This window comes from Podarcis gaigeae (genome assembly GCF_964106915.1).
Source record: "Podarcis gaigeae genome assembly, chromosome: 16".
In the NCBI taxonomy this organism is placed as follows: Eukaryota; Metazoa; Chordata; class Lepidosauria; order Squamata; family Lacertidae; genus Podarcis; species Podarcis gaigeae.
Window position 1 is genome coordinate 24,226,413 of NC_139693.1, and position 19,556 is coordinate 24,245,968.

The 19,556-nt window shown below is 44.2% G+C and overlaps 1 protein-coding gene and 1 long non-coding RNA gene across 4 annotated transcripts; one reads left to right on the forward strand and one right to left on the reverse strand.

The window, feature by feature from the left end:
• The first annotated feature begins 1,102 nt into the window (after positions 1 to 1,102).
• Positions 1,103 to 18,223, forward strand: LOC310834230 (synergin gamma-like). Of its 3 annotated transcripts, none has more exons than XM_083717773.1 (6): positions 1,103 to 1,178; positions 3,787 to 3,841; positions 7,345 to 7,441; positions 9,144 to 9,304; positions 16,735 to 16,848; positions 18,091 to 18,223. In XM_083717773.1, the coding sequence occupies exons 1-6, from the start codon at positions 1,141 to 1,143 to the stop codon at positions 18,199 to 18,201; spliced, it is 576 nt and encodes a 191-aa protein (XP_083573899.1). In that variant the 5' UTR covers positions 1,103 to 1,140; the 3' UTR covers positions 18,202 to 18,223. The 3 variants fall into 3 exon arrangements, with proteins under 3 accessions (XP_083573899.1, XP_083573901.1, XP_083573900.1); XM_083717774.1 differs by lacking the exon at positions 1,103 to 1,178 and adding an exon at positions 2,518 to 2,661; XM_083717775.1 differs by lacking the exon at positions 16,735 to 16,848.
• Positions 18,219 to 19,470, reverse strand: LOC310834309. The gene is made up of 2 exons (XR_014559174.1): positions 19,395 to 19,470; positions 18,219 to 19,039 (listed from the first exon to the last, which is right to left on the reverse strand). It is a non-coding gene; the product is annotated as an uncharacterized lncRNA (long non-coding RNA).
• Between the last annotated feature and the right edge of the window lie 86 nt (positions 19,471 to 19,556).

The window sequence follows — 19,556 nt, forward strand, 5'->3', positions numbered from 1 at the left end:
AGGCGCACGGGACAGCAGAAAACCCGGATTGGGAACCAGGTCCTAAAGCCCGCCGGAGGCAGGGGGAAGACTCAGGGGACTCAGCGTCAGAAGAGTCTAGAAAGGGCAAGACCCCAGTGGACAGGCGGACCCAGAGGAGGAAAGAGCAAAGGAAGAGGTGGAGCAAGGCTAGAGTCTTAAACTGGTGTCTTGGGGGAGGAGATTCAGACGGAGCTTCAGCGGTCTAGGGTTTAAGACGTAGAGCTGCGCGCTGCGGCTTTGAAATCGAAACTGAACTTCAATAAAGACTTTTGTATATAACAAGAACTGGCGTTGGTCCTTTGTGAGCTGGGACCTCGGGCAGCTCTGACAGATGCATTTTAAATAAAAGCACACATTCTACTCATGTAAAAAAACGCTGATTCCTGGACCGTCGGCGGGTTGGATTTAGAAGGCGATTGGGTCAAATCCGGCCCCCGGGCCTTAGTTTGCCTACCGATGTCTTAGGGCATAGGCCATCTGTTCCTCCTCCTCAGATTTCCCTCAGCGGATCTGGCCAGTTTTCTTACTGAGCTCCTGAGGCAATAAGGAGCTGTCCACTGGCTATATATTTGAGCTTAGTTTCATCCCAGTTTAAAACAGATCTTTAATTGAATCTGGTTTCCACCCTTCAGTAAGGGGCCCAGGAAGGCAACGAAAGGGGAAATAATATTGCTTGGTGCTTATTCTCCCTTGCCTATCGCCCTTCCCCCCTCTCCCAATTTGGATTAACAAGATTAACGTCTTGGCATGATCTCGCCCTCCCGGGAGCCGCACAGCATGGGGAACATTCTGTTCCTGGTTTGTCACCTTCTTTCTCCAGCAGAGCTCCTGTGCCTTTCAACGTATGCAGGATCCTTATGGCAGGTAATGTCACACGGGACGGACATCCGACCTGCATGCGGCACTCGAGTGCATCGGAGCTCTAAAAGGAAATGGAAAGTGGGCAAGGGATTTAGGGCAAGGGATCCCCAAAGCTGCCGCACACAGAGCAATGGGAGGCTTTGTAAACACTGTACATTTAAAGCACCATGTTATAAAGTTTTGTTCAAACAAGTCAGGATGGAGGCTGAATAGAGGGGTCATTTAAAAGAGCTCTCAGTTTAGCACTCGGATCTCTGGATGAACGGAGGCTGCTTTCAGACTGTTGCTGTTTTCAGGTGAGATTCAGTCGCTTCCTGACAAAAAGATTAGACTTTTTGCAATAATGAAAGTCGTGGGGAAATGCACTGGAAACGGTGAGAAAACCCTTGTTTTGCTGCAATGTCATCTAAGCTCTCCAACATACAAATTAAAATGAATCTCATTAAACAGCCAACGTCGTGCGATCTCACTGCAAATAAATAGCCAACATCGTCTAACCTCCGAAAAAATGAATCAGGATCGATGCTCAAGAAACTGGTCACCTGGAGGCACCAACCATCCTGCTACGCTACACCAGGTTTTGTAGTTCTTATTTATTTTCCTACACCCTGTACAAATCGCCTTTAAGGACAAGGACTCTCAAAGTAGCACACCATTTTTAATAAATTAAATGATGTAATAAACACACGTTAAAAACTACTGAAAACAGCTGCAAAATAAAAGAGTTAAAAACCAGCAACAGATAAATGCATTCTTGGCTTTAGCTTTTCGGAACACGGTGGACATGGTGATATGAGGCTTTTCCTATTTTGGAAATTTTTTTTGCTGCTTATCTGTGTGTCTGAATTCTTACAGCTAGTCAGAAAAGACATCTGGCTTTCTGTAAACACAGTGGAGCTCTTTGGTTTATATTCTTGTGCCCAAGTTGCCACCTTCCCATCCTGGCTGTGCTCCTCCTCCTCTAACAGCAGACAGAGCAACACAAACAATTTAGGCAGGGGAGTTTTTTCCTGGCAGGGAGAGAATGTGTTACCTGCTTAATTACATCATGGTTGCCATTGCTTAAGACAGAATGCTTTGTTGGCAACCCTATATTTATATAAACCTAATATAATAAACATATTGAAGCAGTTTATATAAAAAGCAGTAACATAAGCATGCCTATATTATAGTTCTTCAAAGAGAAACATTAACAGTGCAATCCTAACCTAATGTCTACTCAAAAGTAAGTCCTATTCACTTCAGAGAGCTTACTTCCAGTCAAGCAGGGTTAAGAATGCAGCCTTAAACACTACATTGTTTTTTAAAGTGTTCCAGTTATTCAACAGATATTTAAAGCACATGATTTTCCCCGACAGAATCCTGTGAACTTTAGTTTCCTCACAGAGCTAGAGTTTCCAACACTTTGAACGAACAACAGTTCCCAGAATTGTTTGAGAGAAGTCTTATGCTTTAAATTTATGGTGTGGATCTGTCCTTAATTTCCTGAGAGGAATGAATTTATTGAGTTGTGGCAAACTCTCACTCTGCACTGCGCCTGAGAGCCGCAGGAGATTACATTGAGCTCAGGTGGGAAAACTTGCCTGCTCAGAATCCAGAGTTTGTCAGCTGACTCTGGAGTAGCACAAAGCAAACTTCCTGTAGACGGTAAAGAATCAGCCAGGTTCCTGTTCAGTACTTTTCCTTTGGAAAAAGGAATAAAGTCGTTTGCTTGCCCACATATCTCATCCAGAAAACACCTTTGAATTCCAGCTGCAGAGGACTTACCTTTCTCTCCAGGTAGGTCAATGACTTCTCTCCTACTTTACAGGAGTTTAAAGAAGCTGTGGATTTTGTTTTGAGGTGGACTGACAGGTGTGTGTGTGTGTTGCTGGAGAGAGAAATTCAGAGCAATAAGGATGTGTGGTGTGCTCAAAACCCATGAAGCCGTGCTTAATAGTTTGTTTGTTTTGTTTTTAAAAAAGCAGTAAGTGCTGCATTCTGGCTTCCAAGAAATCTATCCCCTTTGGGTGTGGAGGAATTACATCAGCCTTCCCCAACCTGGTGCTCTCCAGATGTTTTGTACTGCAGTGCCCACCAGCCCTCGGGCAGGGATGATGGGAATGACAGGCCAAAACATCTGGGAACTGCCAGGTTGAGCACAGACTGCATTAAACACTCAGATGTGAAGTTAGCAGCCAGGCTGTTTAGAAGCGAGGGGAAAGCACACCTTTCAGCTGCCTGTCTGCTGCAAACAGCGGGAATTAGTGGCTGTTTTTATCTCCTGTGTTTCCTTTAACATTTACAAACCTGCTGGGTAAGAAAAAAACTTTCATGGACCACTGCCTGTTTTGTCAAGATGAAGTCTTAAAGGTACCAGTGGACTCTTTCGGGTTTTCTTTTCACTGCAGGAAAACCAGATCATCTGATCATTCTGTTCTTCTGGGTACATGGCCTTTCATTAAAGTACTGGTCCATTTAGCTTAGTATTGCCTACACTGACTGGCAGCAGCAACAACTCTCCAGGGTTTAAGACAGGGGACATTCCCAGTCCTACTGGGAGATGCCCTTGGGGTTTGAACCTAGGACCTTCTGCGTCCAAAGCAGATGCTCTACCATTCAGCTACCGTCCTTCCCCTAAAAATGAATTAAGATTCTAGCCCTTATGGTTTTAAAAGTGGCAGAGGATACAGGGCAGATGCTCTACCACTGAGCTACAACTCATACTCCTCCAGTGTCTTCAACAGATGCACTGGCAAAGCTTTCCCTGACATGGAGATAAAGTAATGGGGAAAGATTCAGCTGCTACACTTTATGTTAATCTGCCCATGGCCAGAGGCAGGAGGAAGAGGGGTAATGGTCGGTGAAACCCCGCCACCACTTACAGTTTACATTACTCTTAACTTCTTCCTCATTCCTGTCAAGGCTGATGAACTCTGAGGCTGCCCATCTGATGAGATGCTTGCAGCAGATCTATAAGGTAAGGCTATTGGTGGCTATTAGCCACAATGTTCTCATATCTATAATTGAGGGACCCTGCATTTCTGAATTTGCTAGTAGGCTACCGTCCCAGGTATGGTGATTGATCTGCCACTACAAGCAGAGGCATATCTTCTCCCCCACCCTGTGGAAATAAGTTGGTGCCCTCCAACTGCTTCGGGCAACTATTTATTCAATTGATTAACTGTTTGCTGTGTAAAGAGCCACTTTAGAACACAAAGCATAAAGTCAGATGAAAATACCAATACATTACAATAAAATCCATAGAATAACCCTCAGAAGAGACCCAGTTAAACAACAGCAAAAGCCTATAATCAATAAACATCTGTGCAGACTGGGGCTGATGGAAGTTGTACTGTAGTCCAAAACAGCTGGGGGGACACAGCTGGAGGTATGGGACGCTGGTAGCACTGTGGTCTAAACTACTGAGCCACTTGAGCTTGCCGATCAGAAGGTCAGTGGTTCAAATCCCTGTGACAGGGTGAGCTCCTGTTGCTCGGTCCCAGCTCCTGCCAACCTAGCAGTTCAAAAGCACACCAGTGCAAGTAGATAAATAGGTACCGCCGTGGTGGGAAGGTAAACGGAGTTTCCGTGCGCTGCTCTGGTTTCCGTCACGGTGTCCCATTGCACCAGAAGCGGTTTAGTCCTGCTGCCCACATGACCCAGAAAGCTGTCTGTGGACAAACGCCGGCTCCCTCAGCCTGAAGGCGAGATGAGTGCCACAACCCCATAGTCGCCTCTGACTGGACTTAACCATCCAGGGGTCCTTTACCTTTTTACCTTTTAGCCCGGTGTGGCTTATATGGGCAGTTTTGAGCCTTTCTTCTCTCCAATTCTTACAATTTAAACCTATGCCCTGTTTTGCGTTCCTCGTTCCTGTCCTTTGTCCCTTTCTCCACTCCATCAGTCTTCTGGGACAAAAAAACCTTTCAAATACTGATTGCAGGATTATTATTATTTACTGCCTGGCTGCGTGTTTGGCATCTTCCCCCCTCTGCTGGTTGAACTTAGTCATTGCACTGGCATATGTGGGTCAGCCCTTTGATTCTTTTCAATTCTCTTGGGGACTCAGCGCCCTTCAAAGAAGCGTTCTTTATGCGTTGCATAACTTTGGTTTTTGCTCACAGGTTCTGGTTTGAAAAGTGTATTGTTTTTCCTTCCCTGCGGCAAGCGGCAAGTCTGGAGGGAGAGAAGGCACTCATCATCTTATATGGGAACCAATGGATTGAGGAAATAGTACTTTTTGGTGTGCTTGAAGAGAAGATTTTTTAAAAGCCTCCCTCAAATCTCTGTTTAATTCCTGCACATTCAACAGATGCAGCCAGGATAAAACTTCTTTTCCAACTCTTCTTTGGCAAAATATTTGTTCTTCCCAAAACCAGTTTCTGAATGATGGGCTGGACCAGGGGCTGAATATGGCCCTTAAGTCCTGTTGTGTTTTTTAAAAAAATGTTTAATCTTTTTGTTGTTGTTAACTTTGTTTGTGTTAAATATGTATTCTGTAGTTGACCACCTTTGTAATGTTTTATTTTGAAATCTTTAGGATAATATTTTAAAAAGGTAAAGGGAGCCCTGACCATTAGGTCCAGTCGTGGCCGGCTCTGGGGTTGCGGCGCTCATCTCGCTTTATTGGCCGAGGGAGCCGGCGTACAGCTTCCAGGTCATGTGGCCAGCATGACTAAGCCGCTTCTGGCGAACCAGAGCAGCGCACGGAAACGCCATTTACCTTCCCGTCGGAGCGGTACCTATTTATCTACTTGCACTTTGATGTGCTTTCGAACTGCTAGGTTGGCAGGAGCAGGGACCGAGCAATGGGAGCTCACCCTGTCGCGGGGGGTTCGAACCGCCGACCTTCTGATCAGCAAGTCCTAGGCTCTGTGGTTTAACCCACAGCTGTTGTTTTGACTGTATACTCTTTATTTGACTTTCTTCAGAAATGTTTGATTCTGGATTGTTTTACAGTATTGATGTTTTAATATGCTGTAAACCACTTTGAAATATATATATATATGACATTAATAATAATAATAATAATAATAATAATAATAATAATAATAATAATAAATATGGCCCTTGAGACTCTCCCCAGGACACACCCTGCCCCATGAACCATCTGTCTAATGTTGAACCTGACCATTGGTCCATCTAGCTGGCTGGGATGGGCATTTGAATTCTGATAATGCTTCTTGCTTGACTGAATAGAGGATGGAGGACGGTGCAGAAACTAGCTTGCTTTACAAAGTGGGGGAAAACCTTCATTGCTTTCCCCACTTTTGGCAAAGCTTCTAGCCCTCAAGGCAGTTGCCTTAAAGGAAGGAGGCAAATTTAACTTTTCTTAGAGAAAAGTGCCCCTAAATTGATTCCAGGCAATCCTCTCTACTGAGCGTTCATTCTGACTTTTTGGTGGGGTGGTTATAAGAGGTTGCACCAAGCAATTCTTGCCCCATGCTTTTTCCATGCATTTCCCAGTCACTTTCCTTACTGCAAAAAGTGTGATTTTTATTTTGAGGGAGAAGAGAGTTTGGTGCACCAGAGTCCACTTCAGTAGCACAAGCTGAATCTGCTGATATGCATGTTTGATCCACTGCTAAAGCAGCAGCTGTCTGGAAGCTCCCGAAATCAAGGAAGAGGAGGCAGGGTATTAGCATGTGTGGCTAAGGGCTAAAACTGCCACTTTCATTTTGGGGAGAAAAAAAGAAAAAAGAAAGAAACCTTTATTTTTAAAGATGCCAAAACGTCATGCAGTAGCTAGCAAGCTTCTGAGTCCAGCAGAACTATTCATCGGGTTGGATATTAAGCAATGCAGGAATGAGGGAGAAAGCTGACTTTCTATTGAAACTACAATGTCTGCAGCAGCAAGAATATTATTGGCCCAAAAATGGAAGCAAGAAGAGTTACCGATGATTGAAGAATGGAGGATGAAGTTAATGGACTATGCAGAATTAGATAAACTAACAGGAAGGATTGAAACTGGCGAGACCAGAAATTCACGGAAGACTGGAGCAAATTTACGGACTATCTGAAAAGTAATTGTGAAGAGCAGACGACGTTTGTAGGGTTGCAGTAAGTTTTGTGAGGAGTATTATTAGAAGTATTGTAAAAATGGAAAAGGGGGAAGATGATTTGTTAAGAGATGTAAAGGCAATATAAAGTTATGAAATGCATAAGAAGTGGTTAAAACGGTGGATCATCAGAGGTGCTGATGGAAGTCTAAAAAGATTGTATAAGTGATAAGTTTTGTGGTACATTTTATAATTTACATGTTAAAATTAATAAAAAATATTATAAAAATAGAAACTACAATGTCTGCATGGTTCAAAAGCTCACTTTTGTCGCATTGTCTTAGGAGTGTTGCTGTTTGGATTGCTGTGACGACTGCCTGCACTTCAGAGTTTGCTGTTGCTAGTGAACCAGCTCTGGTGTGCAGAGATGAACATACCAAGGACTTTGGTTGCAGTATCTCTCTCCCTCTTTCCCCTGCAGATATTCAGCAATGCCAATGAAATCCTCGCAGGCATCAGTCAGCCATCTGTGTGCAGCGAGGTGCTTCTGTCTGCACCAGGGACTGCATATATCCTGGGTATGGTATGGATTTGTGCCTATAAAAAAAGGCCCAGTGTCACAACCTCTACTGCCTATTGGTCTCCCTTTTCCGGACCTGGGGGGGCCGTTCAGTGAAGCTGACTATTGGAAGATTTGAGACAGACAAAAGGCAGTAGTTCTTCACACAATTATGAAACTCGCTGCCTCGGGAGGCAGTGGGGGCCGAGAAACTTGGATAGCTTTAAAAAACATTAGACAAATTCATGGAAAAGGCTAACAAATGGCTCTGCTCTGCCTTCATGGTTGGAGACAATAAATAACAGCTGCTGGAAAGCTCAGGAGCAGTGACGTAGCGTGGGTTGCCAAGGCCTGGGGCCACGTGGAAGGAAGGAAGGGAAATGGATGGGAAAAGATGGAATATGCATGCAAATTCAGCTGCATTCGCTGGAGATTGCAGCTGTAGAGATAAGAAGAGTCATTTCCATTGACTGGAGAGGTCACTTCCTGGTTCGCATGGAGAAGCCATTTTCATTAAACCCCAGCTAGGGAAGTGCACAGCTGTAAGAAGAAGAAAAAAGGGATGTGGGTGGCGTTGTGGTCTAAGCCACTGAGACTCTTGAGCTTGCTGATCAGAAGATTGGCGATTTGAATCCCTGCGACGGAGTGAGGTCCCATTGCTCTGTCCCAGCTCCTGTCAACCTAGCAGTTTGAAAGCACACCAGTGCAAGTAGATATATAGGTACCACTGCGGCAGGAAGGTAAACAGCATTTCCATGCGCTCTGGTTTATGTCACGGTATTCATTGTGCCAGAAGCAGTTTAGTCAGGCTGGCCACATGGCCTGGAAAGCTGTCTGCATCAAACACTGTCTCTCTAGGCCTGAAAGCAAGCTGAGTGCCGCAACCCCATAGTCGCCTTTGACTGGACTTAACCGTCCAGGGGTCCTTTACCTTTCTGCACAGCTGTATTGGGGACGCAGGTGGCGCTGTGGGTTAAAGCCTCAGCGCCTAGGACTTGCCGATTGAAAGGTCGGCGGTTCGAATCCCTGCGGCGGTGTGCGCTCCCGCTGCTCGGTCCCAGTGCCTGCCAACCTAGCAGTTCGAAAGCACCTCCGGGTGCAAGTAGATAAATAGGGACCGCTTACCAGCGGGAAGGTAAACGGCGTTTCCGTGTGCAGCTCTGGCTCACCAGAGCAGCGATGTCACGCTGGCCACGTGACCCGGAAGTGTCTCCAGACAGCGCTGGCCCCTGGCCTCTTAAGTGAGATGGGCGCACAACCCCAGAGTCTGTCAAGACTGGCCCGTACGGGCAGGGGTACCTTTACCTTTACCTTTACAGCTGTATTGAGACAGCACCAGGTGATGAAATTTTGCTCCCCTAACAAATTTGCAACCGCCCCTGTAGCCCCTCCCCAATGCTACAGTACACCGCTGCTTGGGTCCTGCTTGTGGACATCCCATAATGGGCATCTGGTTGCCCACTGTGAGAGCAGGATGCTAGCCTAGATGAACCACTGGCAGCTTAAATTTGCCGATAGGCAAGCTGGATCTCACCCACAAAACAGTGGCCTTTGGGAAGTGGCTTGCAATATGTGACTTGAACCTTCAGAGGTGATTTCCTCCCTCTCTAATTCTTTTCTAAGTAACCCCACTCCACCAGTTTATGCTTGTGCACGTGCAAATCTATATCCCAACAGTTGCAGAGGATGACTTTCCTTGCTGTTTCTTGTTTTGCATCCAGGGTTGTCGGAAGTGTACCGGGTCTCCAAGCGCTTGGAAGAAGGGATGAAGGCTCAGAGAGCGGAGAGCGAAGCCCTGCTGCATTGCCTGCGCAAGGTGGATCTGGCCTGGAACAACCTCCTGTCCTTTCTCGCCTTTGGCCATTCTGTATTCCAGATGCTGGTAAGAACGTCTTGGGACGCGGGTGGCGCTGTGGGTTAAATCACAGAGCCTAGGACTTGTCGATCAGAAGGTCGGCGGTTCAAATCCCTGCGACGGGGTGAGCTCCCGTTGCTCAATCCCAGCTCCTGCCAACCTAGCAGTTCAAAAGCACGTCAAAGGGCAAGTAGATAAATAGGTACCGCTCCGGCGGGAAGGTAAACGGTGTTTCCGAGCGCTGCTCTGGTTTGCCAGTAGCGGCTTAGTCATGCTGGCCACATGACCCAGAAGCTGTATAAAGCGAGATCAGCGCTGCAACCCCAGAGTCGGTCACGACTGGACCTAATGGTCAGGGGTCCCTTTACCTTTAAGGACATCTTAGTGGATACATGAAGAACACCGGAGACAAGGGCTAGTGCTGACCCCACCTCTCCCTCTGCTTATTTTTTTTTATTATAAATATTTATTAAGAATTTTTATAAGAAAAAAGCATAAATAACAAACAACATTGCTTATGTCATACACAAAATTTCATGACTCGTTTGGACTTCCTCACGTCTCCCGCTCCCACTTACATTGTTAAAAAATTTTTTTCAAGCAAATTATCATCTTGTTTACAATCTTATATCCACTCGTTTAAATATAATCTGATAGTTCTCCCAAAGGATTTGTCTTTTCCTTAATCTCACTTATCATCTAATTTCAATCTAGTTTAGTGGTGGCCAATTATTTATGATCAAGCATCCTTCTTAACATTCAATCAAATTACAATATTTTTGTAAATAAGTTTTAAATTTCTTCCAGTCTTTTTCCATCCTTTCTTCTCCCAGGTCTCGGATTCTGCCGGTCATCTCTGCCAGTTGCATATAGTCTATCAGCTGCATCTGCCATTCTTCCAGTGTGGGTAGATCTTGAGTCTTCCAATTCTTGGCAATGAGTATCCTTGCTGCTGTTGTTGCGTACATAAAAAATGTTCGGTCCTTCTTTAACACCCCCTGGCCGACAATACCCAAGAGGAAGGCCTCTGGTTTCTTGGTGAAGGTATACTTAAATACCTTTTTCAGCTCATTATATATCATTTCCCAGAAGGCCTTCACTTTAGGGCAGGTCCACCAGAGGTGAAAGAATGTTCCTTCATTTTCCTTACATTTCCAACATTTATTATCAGACGAATGGTATATTTTGGCAAGTTTAACTGGGGTCATGTACCATCTATATATCATTTTCATTACATTTTCCTTCAAAGCATTACATGCAGTGAAGTTCAGCCCAGTGGTCCACAACCTTTCCCAGTCCTCAAACATAATGTTATGCCCAATGTCCTGAGCCCACTTTATCATAGCCGATTTAACCATTTCGTCTTGTGTATTCCATTTTAACAGCAGGTTATACATTCTTGATAATACCTTAGTCTTTGGTTCTAACAATTCTGTTTCCAACTTCGATTTCTCCACCTGGAACCCTAGTTTTTTGTCATTTTTAAAAACTTCTTTAATCTGGGCGTAATGTAACCAGTCTCGCACTTTACCCCCATTTTCTCCAAACTCTGCAATTTCCAATTGTCACCGTCTTTTTCTAATATTTCCCAATATTTTGGCCATTTGGCCTCCATGTTGGGTCTTTTTCGGGCCTTGGCTTCCAGAGGGGACAGCCACCTCGGAGTTTTGTTTTCCAATAAGTCTTTTTATTTTGTCCAGACATTAAATACTGATTTCCTGACAATATGGTTCTTAAAGGCCTTATTGATCTTAACTTTATCATACCATAAATATGCATGCCAGCCAAAAGCGTTGTTAAAACCTTCCAAATCCAACACATCAGTGTCTTCAAGAAGTAGCCAGTCTTTTAGCCAGCAGAAAGCTGCGGCTTCATAGTACAGTTTTAAGTCTGGCAGGGCGAAGCCCCCTCTTTCTTTCGCGTCAGTTAATATCTTATACTTAATTCTGGGCTTTTTGCCCTGCCAGACAAATTTAGAAATATCTCTCTGCCACTTCCGGAAACACTCCGTCTTGTCCACAATTTGCAATGTTTGAAACAAAAACAACATCTTTGGCAATACATTCATCTTAATAGCAGCAATTCGGCCTAACAAAGAAAGCTTCAATTTTGACCAACTGTCCAAGTCTCTCTTAATTTCAGACCAACATTTTTCATAATTATCCTTAAATAGACTCAGATTTTTTGCTGTTATGTTTACCCCTAGGTACTTTACTTTTTTAACCACAGTTAGTTCTGTTTCTCTCTGAAACCGTTCTGACTCTGTATCTGTCAAGTTTTTCCCCAACACCTTGGTTTTCTGTTTATTTAGTTTAAATCCCGCCACCCGACCAAAGTCTTGAATCAGTTGTAATACTCTTTTTGTACTAGATTCTGGCTCCTGCAAGGTCAAGACTAGGTCATCTGCAAAAGCTTTAAGTTTATATTGTTTCGCTCCGACCTGAATCCCTTGCACCAACCGGTCCCCTCTAATCCTATTCAAGAGCATCTCCAGGACCGAAATGAATAACAGAGGGGAAATCGGGCAGCCTTGTCGTGTACCTTTTTCAATTTTAAACTCTTCTGTAACCACATTGTTAACTATCAATTTAGCCTTTTGTTCTGAATATATTGCATCAATCCCATTTTCAAAACCCCGTCCCACTCCCATTTCTTTTAAATTCCCCTTCATAAATTTCCAAGAGATATTGTCAAAGGCCTTCTCCGCGTCTATAAAAATTAACACTGCTTTTGTATTTATGTTTGTTTGCAAAAGTTCCAAAATGTCAATGATGTTCCTTGTGTTGGCAAACATATGTCTACCTGGGAGAAAGCCTGCCTGATCTTTATGAATTACTTCATTTAAGACTCTTTTAAGTCTGCTTGCCAAAATATCTGCAAATATTTTATAATCCACATTTAAAAGGGAGATGGGATGGTAGTTCTTAAGTTGTGTCTTCTCAGTTTCCGATTTTGGTATCAATGTGATGAAAGCTTCCTTCCACGATTCCGGCGCCTTCTTTCCCTCCATAATTTCGTTGCTGACCTCCATCAATGGTTGTATCAGATAATCTTTTAATGTCTTATAATACTTGGAGGTCAAGCCGTCTGGCCCTGGAGATTTGCCCAATTTCATGTTCTGAGTGGCTTGTTCAATCTCTTGTCGTGTTATTTTGCTGTTCAGGAGTGATCTATTTTCTTGTGAAAGCTTTTTAAGTCCATTTTTTTCCAAAAATTGTTTAATCTCAGCCTCATTCTGCGGCCCTTGAGTATAAAGTTTTTTGAAATATTTCTGAAAACACTTTCTAATCTCCACGGGGTTCTGAATGTTTCTTCCTTCAATTTCCAAATTTGTAACTACATTTAACTTTTGTCTCTTCTTCAACTGCCAAGCCAGCAGTTTCCCACATTTATTTGCTGATTCGAAAGTTTTTTGTCTCATTAATTTGATCTTCCATTCTATTTCCTGGTTCATCAGTTTAGAATATTGTGCCTGATGGAGTTTAATTTCTCTCAGAATCGGCTGTGACTTCGGATTCGATCTTAACTTCTTCTCTAACTCTTTAATTTTCTCCAAGATCTTGTCTTTCCTCTCATTTTGTGTTCTTTTTTTAACAGCATTCTGTTGTATCAAGAACCCCCTCATCACAGCCTTGCTTGCGTCCCAAATGATTCTTTTTTCCACCGTAGTGCTCATGTTTATCTCAAAATAGTCCTTCAAAACTTTTTGGGCCTTCTTAATAATCTCCTGATCTCTAAACAAATTGTCATTCATCTTCCATCTAAAGGAACCGGTTGGTAGAAGTGTCATGTCCATTTTCAGTGCATTATGGTCGGAGCAGGTCTTTGGGCAGATTTCCACTTTCCTGACCTTGGGTGCCAGACCTCTAGTTATCCATATTTGGTCGATTCTTGTCCAAGTCAGCTGGGCCTCAGAGAAGAATGTTCCTTCTTTTCCCAAGGGGTTCTTCGTTCTCCAAATGTCAATCCAGTCCATATTGTCTGTCATTTCAAAAAAGGTCTTTGGTAGTCTGCCATCTTTCGTAACATTTTGGCTTTGTGACTTATCCATGTAAGTTGATACGACTCCATTCATGTCTCCCATCATAATGATGTTGTCATAGTCCAGATACTCCAGCATAGTCTCATGCAACTTCTTATAAAATTCCGATTTTCCTTCATTTGGTGCATAAATTCCTAATAGCAGAATCTTCTCTCCTTGGTGTTGTATTTCGATTGCCAAAATTCTTCCATGTTCATCTTTAAATAGAAATTTAGGTGACAGGCTCTCTTTTGCATAAATCACCACGCCTCTCTTCTTTACTGTGTCTGAAGATATAAATTCCTGACCAAGTCTTTTGTTTATTAACACTTTTCTATGGAGCCTAGTCACATGTGTTTCTTGTAGGCAAATAATGTCCAATTGTTCCTTTTTTAATATATGAAAAATTTTCCTCCTTTTTTCCGGAATATTGCAGCCATTTATGTTCCAACTCAACTGTTGCAGAGACATCCTGAATAAATCTGGTTATTTTTCTGGGGGTGGTACCTTGTTCGCTGGGTCTTCAGAATCCGAGGGTGCCGGTGCCTCTGGTGCTCCAGGCCCTGATGGTAATTCAAGTCCTTTTTGAAGGTCCTCTCGGTACACGTTTAGAAATTTGTCTCTATCTTCCAATGTTCTAATTTTAATCTTCTTCCCTCTGAAAGTAAAAGATAGTCCTTGAGGAAAGTCCCACCTGAAGATGATTACGTTACTCCTCAGCAGTCTTGCTAGTTCCAAGTACTCAGATCTAAGATCCAAAAGTTGTTTAGGAATGTCCTTGTAAATTTCAATTCTTTTGTCCAAAATGACCAGTGACTTTCCGAAATGCAGGCCCAGGATCTTGTCCCTTTCCTCCTTTGATCTCAATGTTATCAAACAGTCTCTGGGTTTGTCTTTCTTTGTAAGTCTTCCAAGCCTGAAAGCTGATACAATTTAAAAGTCTTTTTCTTCTAAGTTCCAAAACTTGGAAAATATTTTGGTCAGAAACTCAGCTAAGTTGTCTTCTTCCACTTCTGGGACCGACCTTATCCTTAAATTAGTCTCCCTGTTCCGTAATTCAATCATAGAAAGGTAGGTCTGGTGTTCTCCTACTTGTTTACTGAGTGGTCTCACCTCTTTTTCTAACTTTCCAAGTCTTTGGCTGGTATCTTCAGCCAATTTCCGATTTTCACCTGTAGCCTCCTTCAATTCTCCAATTGAATTGCTTGTGCATTCTGTGCCACTTGTCCAGTTAATCTATTTAGACATTCTGTGTTTTGATCGATTTTAAATGTTTGCTCATCAGCTTTTTTGTCCAAGGATTCAACTCTCTTGTCCAAAGATTCCAATTTTTCATAGATTTTCTCTAAAATAGAAACAGTTGTTCCAGAGGCCATATCTTCCAATTGTAATTCCTCAGTTTCTCCTTCTCCTGCCCTTGGCAAGGATGCAGCTTCTTCCTCAGAAAGTAAAATAGGCACAGACGATCTACGTGGCTGTAAGGCTGTGGCTAAGGTTGTTTGTCTAGTTCTTACTCTATGTTCCTTTTCTTTGGACTCCTTTTCTTTAGGCTCCTTTTTTCTTGCACCACTCATTCCAAAGTTATCTAAAAGTCAAGGTCAGGCTGAGTTGTTTCCCATGAGAAAGAGACGGCCCAGATGGTAACAGTCAAACAGGAGGCCGGGAAAGAGAAAGTAAAACAATGCCACTGCTGTAAATTCCAAAACCTCTAGGGGGAGCTTAAAAAGTCTTTCGGGAAGAGATCAATTCCAATAAAGTTCATAAAATCAAGATTAATGTCCAGGAACCTTCAAATAATAAATTTTAGCAGAGTTGGTATTAAATAAATACAATGTCTCAAATAGTGCTTGCTGGTATTCCAAATGATGCCTCAAAGTAGCAATTCCAGACCCCTCAGATTGTTTCCAAGTTTAAATTCAAAGTATCCAAATCTGCAAGCTGACTGCTACAGTTACTCAGGCAGTTCCAGCACCTGGGTTTTTAACTTAAGTTGTAATTCCAATAGGAGAAGATGTCACAGTCCGAATTAGCAACACAAAATCCAATGCTTACAGTCCTATTCTGCTTCAAAGGAGGTTCAATGGGTGCTCAGATCCATTAGGTTAAAAGTTCACTCTCTGCCTCCACACCTCCTGCTCTTTGCTTTGAAGTTCAGTAGCAGCGGAAGACGGACTTCCTTTTTTTCGTCAATCCGCTTTCAGCCAAATTCCGTTGCTTTTTAGAGCTTTAAAAATTTTGAAAGTCCTTATTACTCATGGATTGTTGCTTTCCGAAACGTAGATTCAGGAAGAAAGGTCAGCGCTCACCGGCAACAGCTTCGCGGCTTCACTCCGTTGACTGCGGAGCGACCCTCAGCGCCGCTACCCCCTCCGCGATCCGGAGCCCCTTACGGGGTTCCTTCAACGTTTTGGGGGCAGCTCCTGGCACCCACCGGGTCCCAAGACCGCAGGCTTCTGCCGCCTGCGGTTTTCCGATGTGGGTCTCCGCTTCGCCGTAGCGGACGACCCGTTTCAACGGAGCTTCCCTCTCCTGTTTAGAAGAGGGCAGCCATTACCGTTCGCGCCGCCTCCGGAAGTCCCTCTGCTTAGCTTATTTGGTGGGTTTCTCTCTGATGACAGCTTGTTTACATACTCTCCAACAATTCTCCAATGAAAACAGGGACGTCCTAAGGAACAGCAGGACACTCTGGGATCCAATCAGAAACTGGGATGGCTTCTGTAAAGCTGGGACTGTCAAAACTGGAGGGCTTGCTGAGGCTTGGTCAATAGCACTCTGGGAAATGGTGTCATCATTCCGGCAGTGAAATAAGCAGCAGCTTATTTATTTGTCCCTTAGGAAGATAGAAAGCTGTCAAACAGAACTGGGTCATCTAGCTCAGGAATGTCCACACCATCGGATCATTCTGTTCTTCTGGGTACATGGCCTTTCATTAAAGTACTGGTCCATCTAGCTCAGTATTGCCCACACTGACTGGCAGCAGCTCTCTAGGGTTTCAGGCAAGGGGACATTCCCAACCCAACCTGGAAATTCTGAGATTGAACCCAGGACCTTCTGCATGCAAAGCAGGTCTTCTGCAAATGAGCTACAGCCATTCACTGTGCTGAATCAGACTCTTGGTCCATTGAGCTCAGTGCTGTCTACACTGACTGGCAGCAGCTCTCTGGGGTTTCAGGCAGGGCGTCTTTCCCAGCCCTACCTGGAGATGGTGGGGTTTGAACCTGGGACCTTCTGCATGCAAAGCAAGTGCTCAATCAATGAGCTACAACCTTCTTCACCATCTTCTCTCAGCATTGCTTACTCTGACTGGCAGCATGCCTCTTCAGAGTTCTGATCCTTGACCAAGTGCCTGGGGTTGCAGATTTGGGCTGTGGGGCAGAGAAAGCCAGGTTCTGACACTTTGGGTGCCCTCCCCCCACTGTGTTGACTTTGCTTACAGAATGTTAACCTGCTGGAGCCGTCTGGTGAAAGTGACTCTCGCTTGTCAGCTTCTGACCTCGCACCCGAACCAATCTGTGGGGTTTGCCTAACTGAGGTGAAGCAGGAGCCCCAGGTGAGCTTATTCGTTTTTTAATTTGTTTCACACATGGAATGGGGAATCTGCGGTCCTCTAGAGGCTGGTGTTAAAAGTGCCAGACTAGGGACCTAGGAGAGCAGGGTTTGAATCCCCACTCAGCCATGAAGCTTGGGCTAGTTGCTGCCTTTCAGCCAAACTACCTCACAAGGTTGTTGTGCGGATTAAGTGAGGAGGACCTTGTACACTGCCTTGAGCTCCTTGGGAAAAAAGGTTGGGATATATTATAAGCATGTCTATTCTTATCACCATCACGACTACTACTATTTGGTAGTAGTATTTTAGTTGCTTGTTATCCAGATGTAAGGGACGTGGGAGGCGCTGTGGTCTAAACCACTGAGACTCTTGGGCTCACCGATCAGAAGGTCGGCGGTTCGAATCCTCGCAACAGAGTGAGCTCCCGTTGCTCTGTCCCTGCTCCTGCCAACCTAGCAGTTTGAAAGCACGCCAGCGCAAGTAGATAAATAGGTACCACTGTGGCGGGAAGGTAAACTGTGTTTCCGTGTGCTCTGGTTTCCGTCACGGTGTCCCGTTGCGCCAGAAGCGGTTTAGTCATGCGGAAAGCTGTCTGTGTCAAATGCCGGCTCCCTTGGCCTGAAAGCGAGATGAGCGCCGCAACCCCATAGTCGCCTTGCCTGGACTTAACTGTCCAGGGGTCCTTTACCTTTACCTTTATCCACATTTTAAAAATGACTATAATAGTTGTAGTTGGGAGCTCACCCTGTCGCGGGGATTCGAACCACCGACCTTCTGATCGGCAAGTCCTAGGCTATGTGGTTTAACCCACAGCGCCACCCGCGTCCAGGGTGGGTTACATCAGCTTAAAATGCAGAATTAAAAACTGTTGAAACATTACAGTCAGAGGAATACGGTGGGTCCTGAAAACTCACATCTCAGGTGTTCAAGGCTTGTTTAAAGAGGAGCATTTTCAGCGTTTACTGAAAGCTGAAGAATGAAAGTGCCAGGCACACTTCTGTGGGGTACAAATGCATTGCAGCATGAAAACAGAAGAACACCCTTAAGATCCACAATAAGCTTTGGCAGCACACTACTAACAAAACGTCATCTTTGTCTAAGAGATGCCATGGGGAAAACACAATTCTCTAACTGGTGTTGAAAAGATCTTAATGAAGGTTTCAGGCAGATTACACTGGGAAGGGTATCCTGCAGACAGGGAGCCATGATCAAAAAGGCCTTATTTGTTTTTCTTTGCCTTCTCAGGTGAGTTCTGGAAACTCAGATCCTATTATGTATGAAGGTAGCTGTTATCATGCCAGCTGTGCCAATTTCTGGCTGAACTGTGTGGAGGCCACTTTGCCAGGAGGGACGTGATTCTCCCCCCCCCCGCCCCCGCCGCCCACAACTTTCTGAATGTATTCTAGTCATCAGTTTCTTTGAAGGTTAAGAAGATCTGGAGACACAGACATAGACTTTTGGAAGGCTACAAAATCATCTCCCAAGGCTTCATTTGTGGTGGGAAGTATCTTTGGAGAGACAAAACAAGATTGTGTGAAACCAGACTTGTGCCTTTCTGTTCATCAAAACAATCTTGTTTTTTAGGATGCTTTAAAATGTGCCCAGGAACAACCTGTTTTCAAATTTATTTCGAGCACTTCTCTATCTGTATTCTGTGGGTTTGCATCCAGACTAAATCAGTGGTGGTTCATTTCTGTGAGCATAAATGGGACCATGCAGAATCTTTTTGCACAATTGATGTTGTTGGTGAAGCTTCTACCTCAAGTGACAGCTTTTTGATCTGCTATGACCTTTTCTGCCCACCCAACCAAATGTCTGCTAGATGTTTTGGACTACAATATATAATTCGGCATTTGAAAGATTGGTATTAGCAATTGTATTATAATTTGGTATTGTTACAATGAGGCTGTTATTGGATGGTAATTGAAAATTAATAAAAATTATTATCAGCCTGGTGACCACCAGAAGTTTTATACTACAACTCCCATCAGCTCCAGAACCATACGGCCATGCTGGCTGAGAGTGATGGGAGTTGTACTGTAGTTTAAAACTTCTGGTGGTCACCAGGCTAGGCTAGGGCTTAGCAGTGTGAGACCTGACCCGGGCAGCCACGATTTACAACCCTGGTATCTTTGCTCCATTGCCAATATTATGCCATCTTACTTTGGTCTGACTGAATTGAATTAGCCTTGCCCTTGGGTAAGTACGGGGATGCGGGTGGCACTGTGGGTTAAACCACAGAGTCTAGGACTTGTCGATCAGAAGGTTGGCGGTTCGAATCCCTGTGACGGGGTGAGCTCCCGTTGTTCGGTCCCTGCTCCTGCCAACCTAGCAGTTCGAAAGCATGACAAAGTGCAAGTAGATAAATAGGTACCGCTCCGGCAGGAAGGTAAATGGCATTTCCGTGCGCTGCTCTGGTTTGCCAAAAGCGGCTTAGTCATGCTGGCCACATGTACGCCGGCTCCCTCGGCCAATAAAGTTAGATGAGCGCCGCAACCCCAGAGTCGGTCACGACTGGACCTAATGGTCAGGGGTCCCTTTAGCTTTACCTTGGGTAAGTACGAAGCATAGCATTTGCAACCAGTATCGCCAAATAAAGACTTAATGCAGATCCGTAGCCTGAAAATGCAAGCAGTCTTTTATTTTACTAATTAAACATATTGTTCAATTTTATTAATATAGGTGCTCTGTGTGCAACTCAATTGATGAAC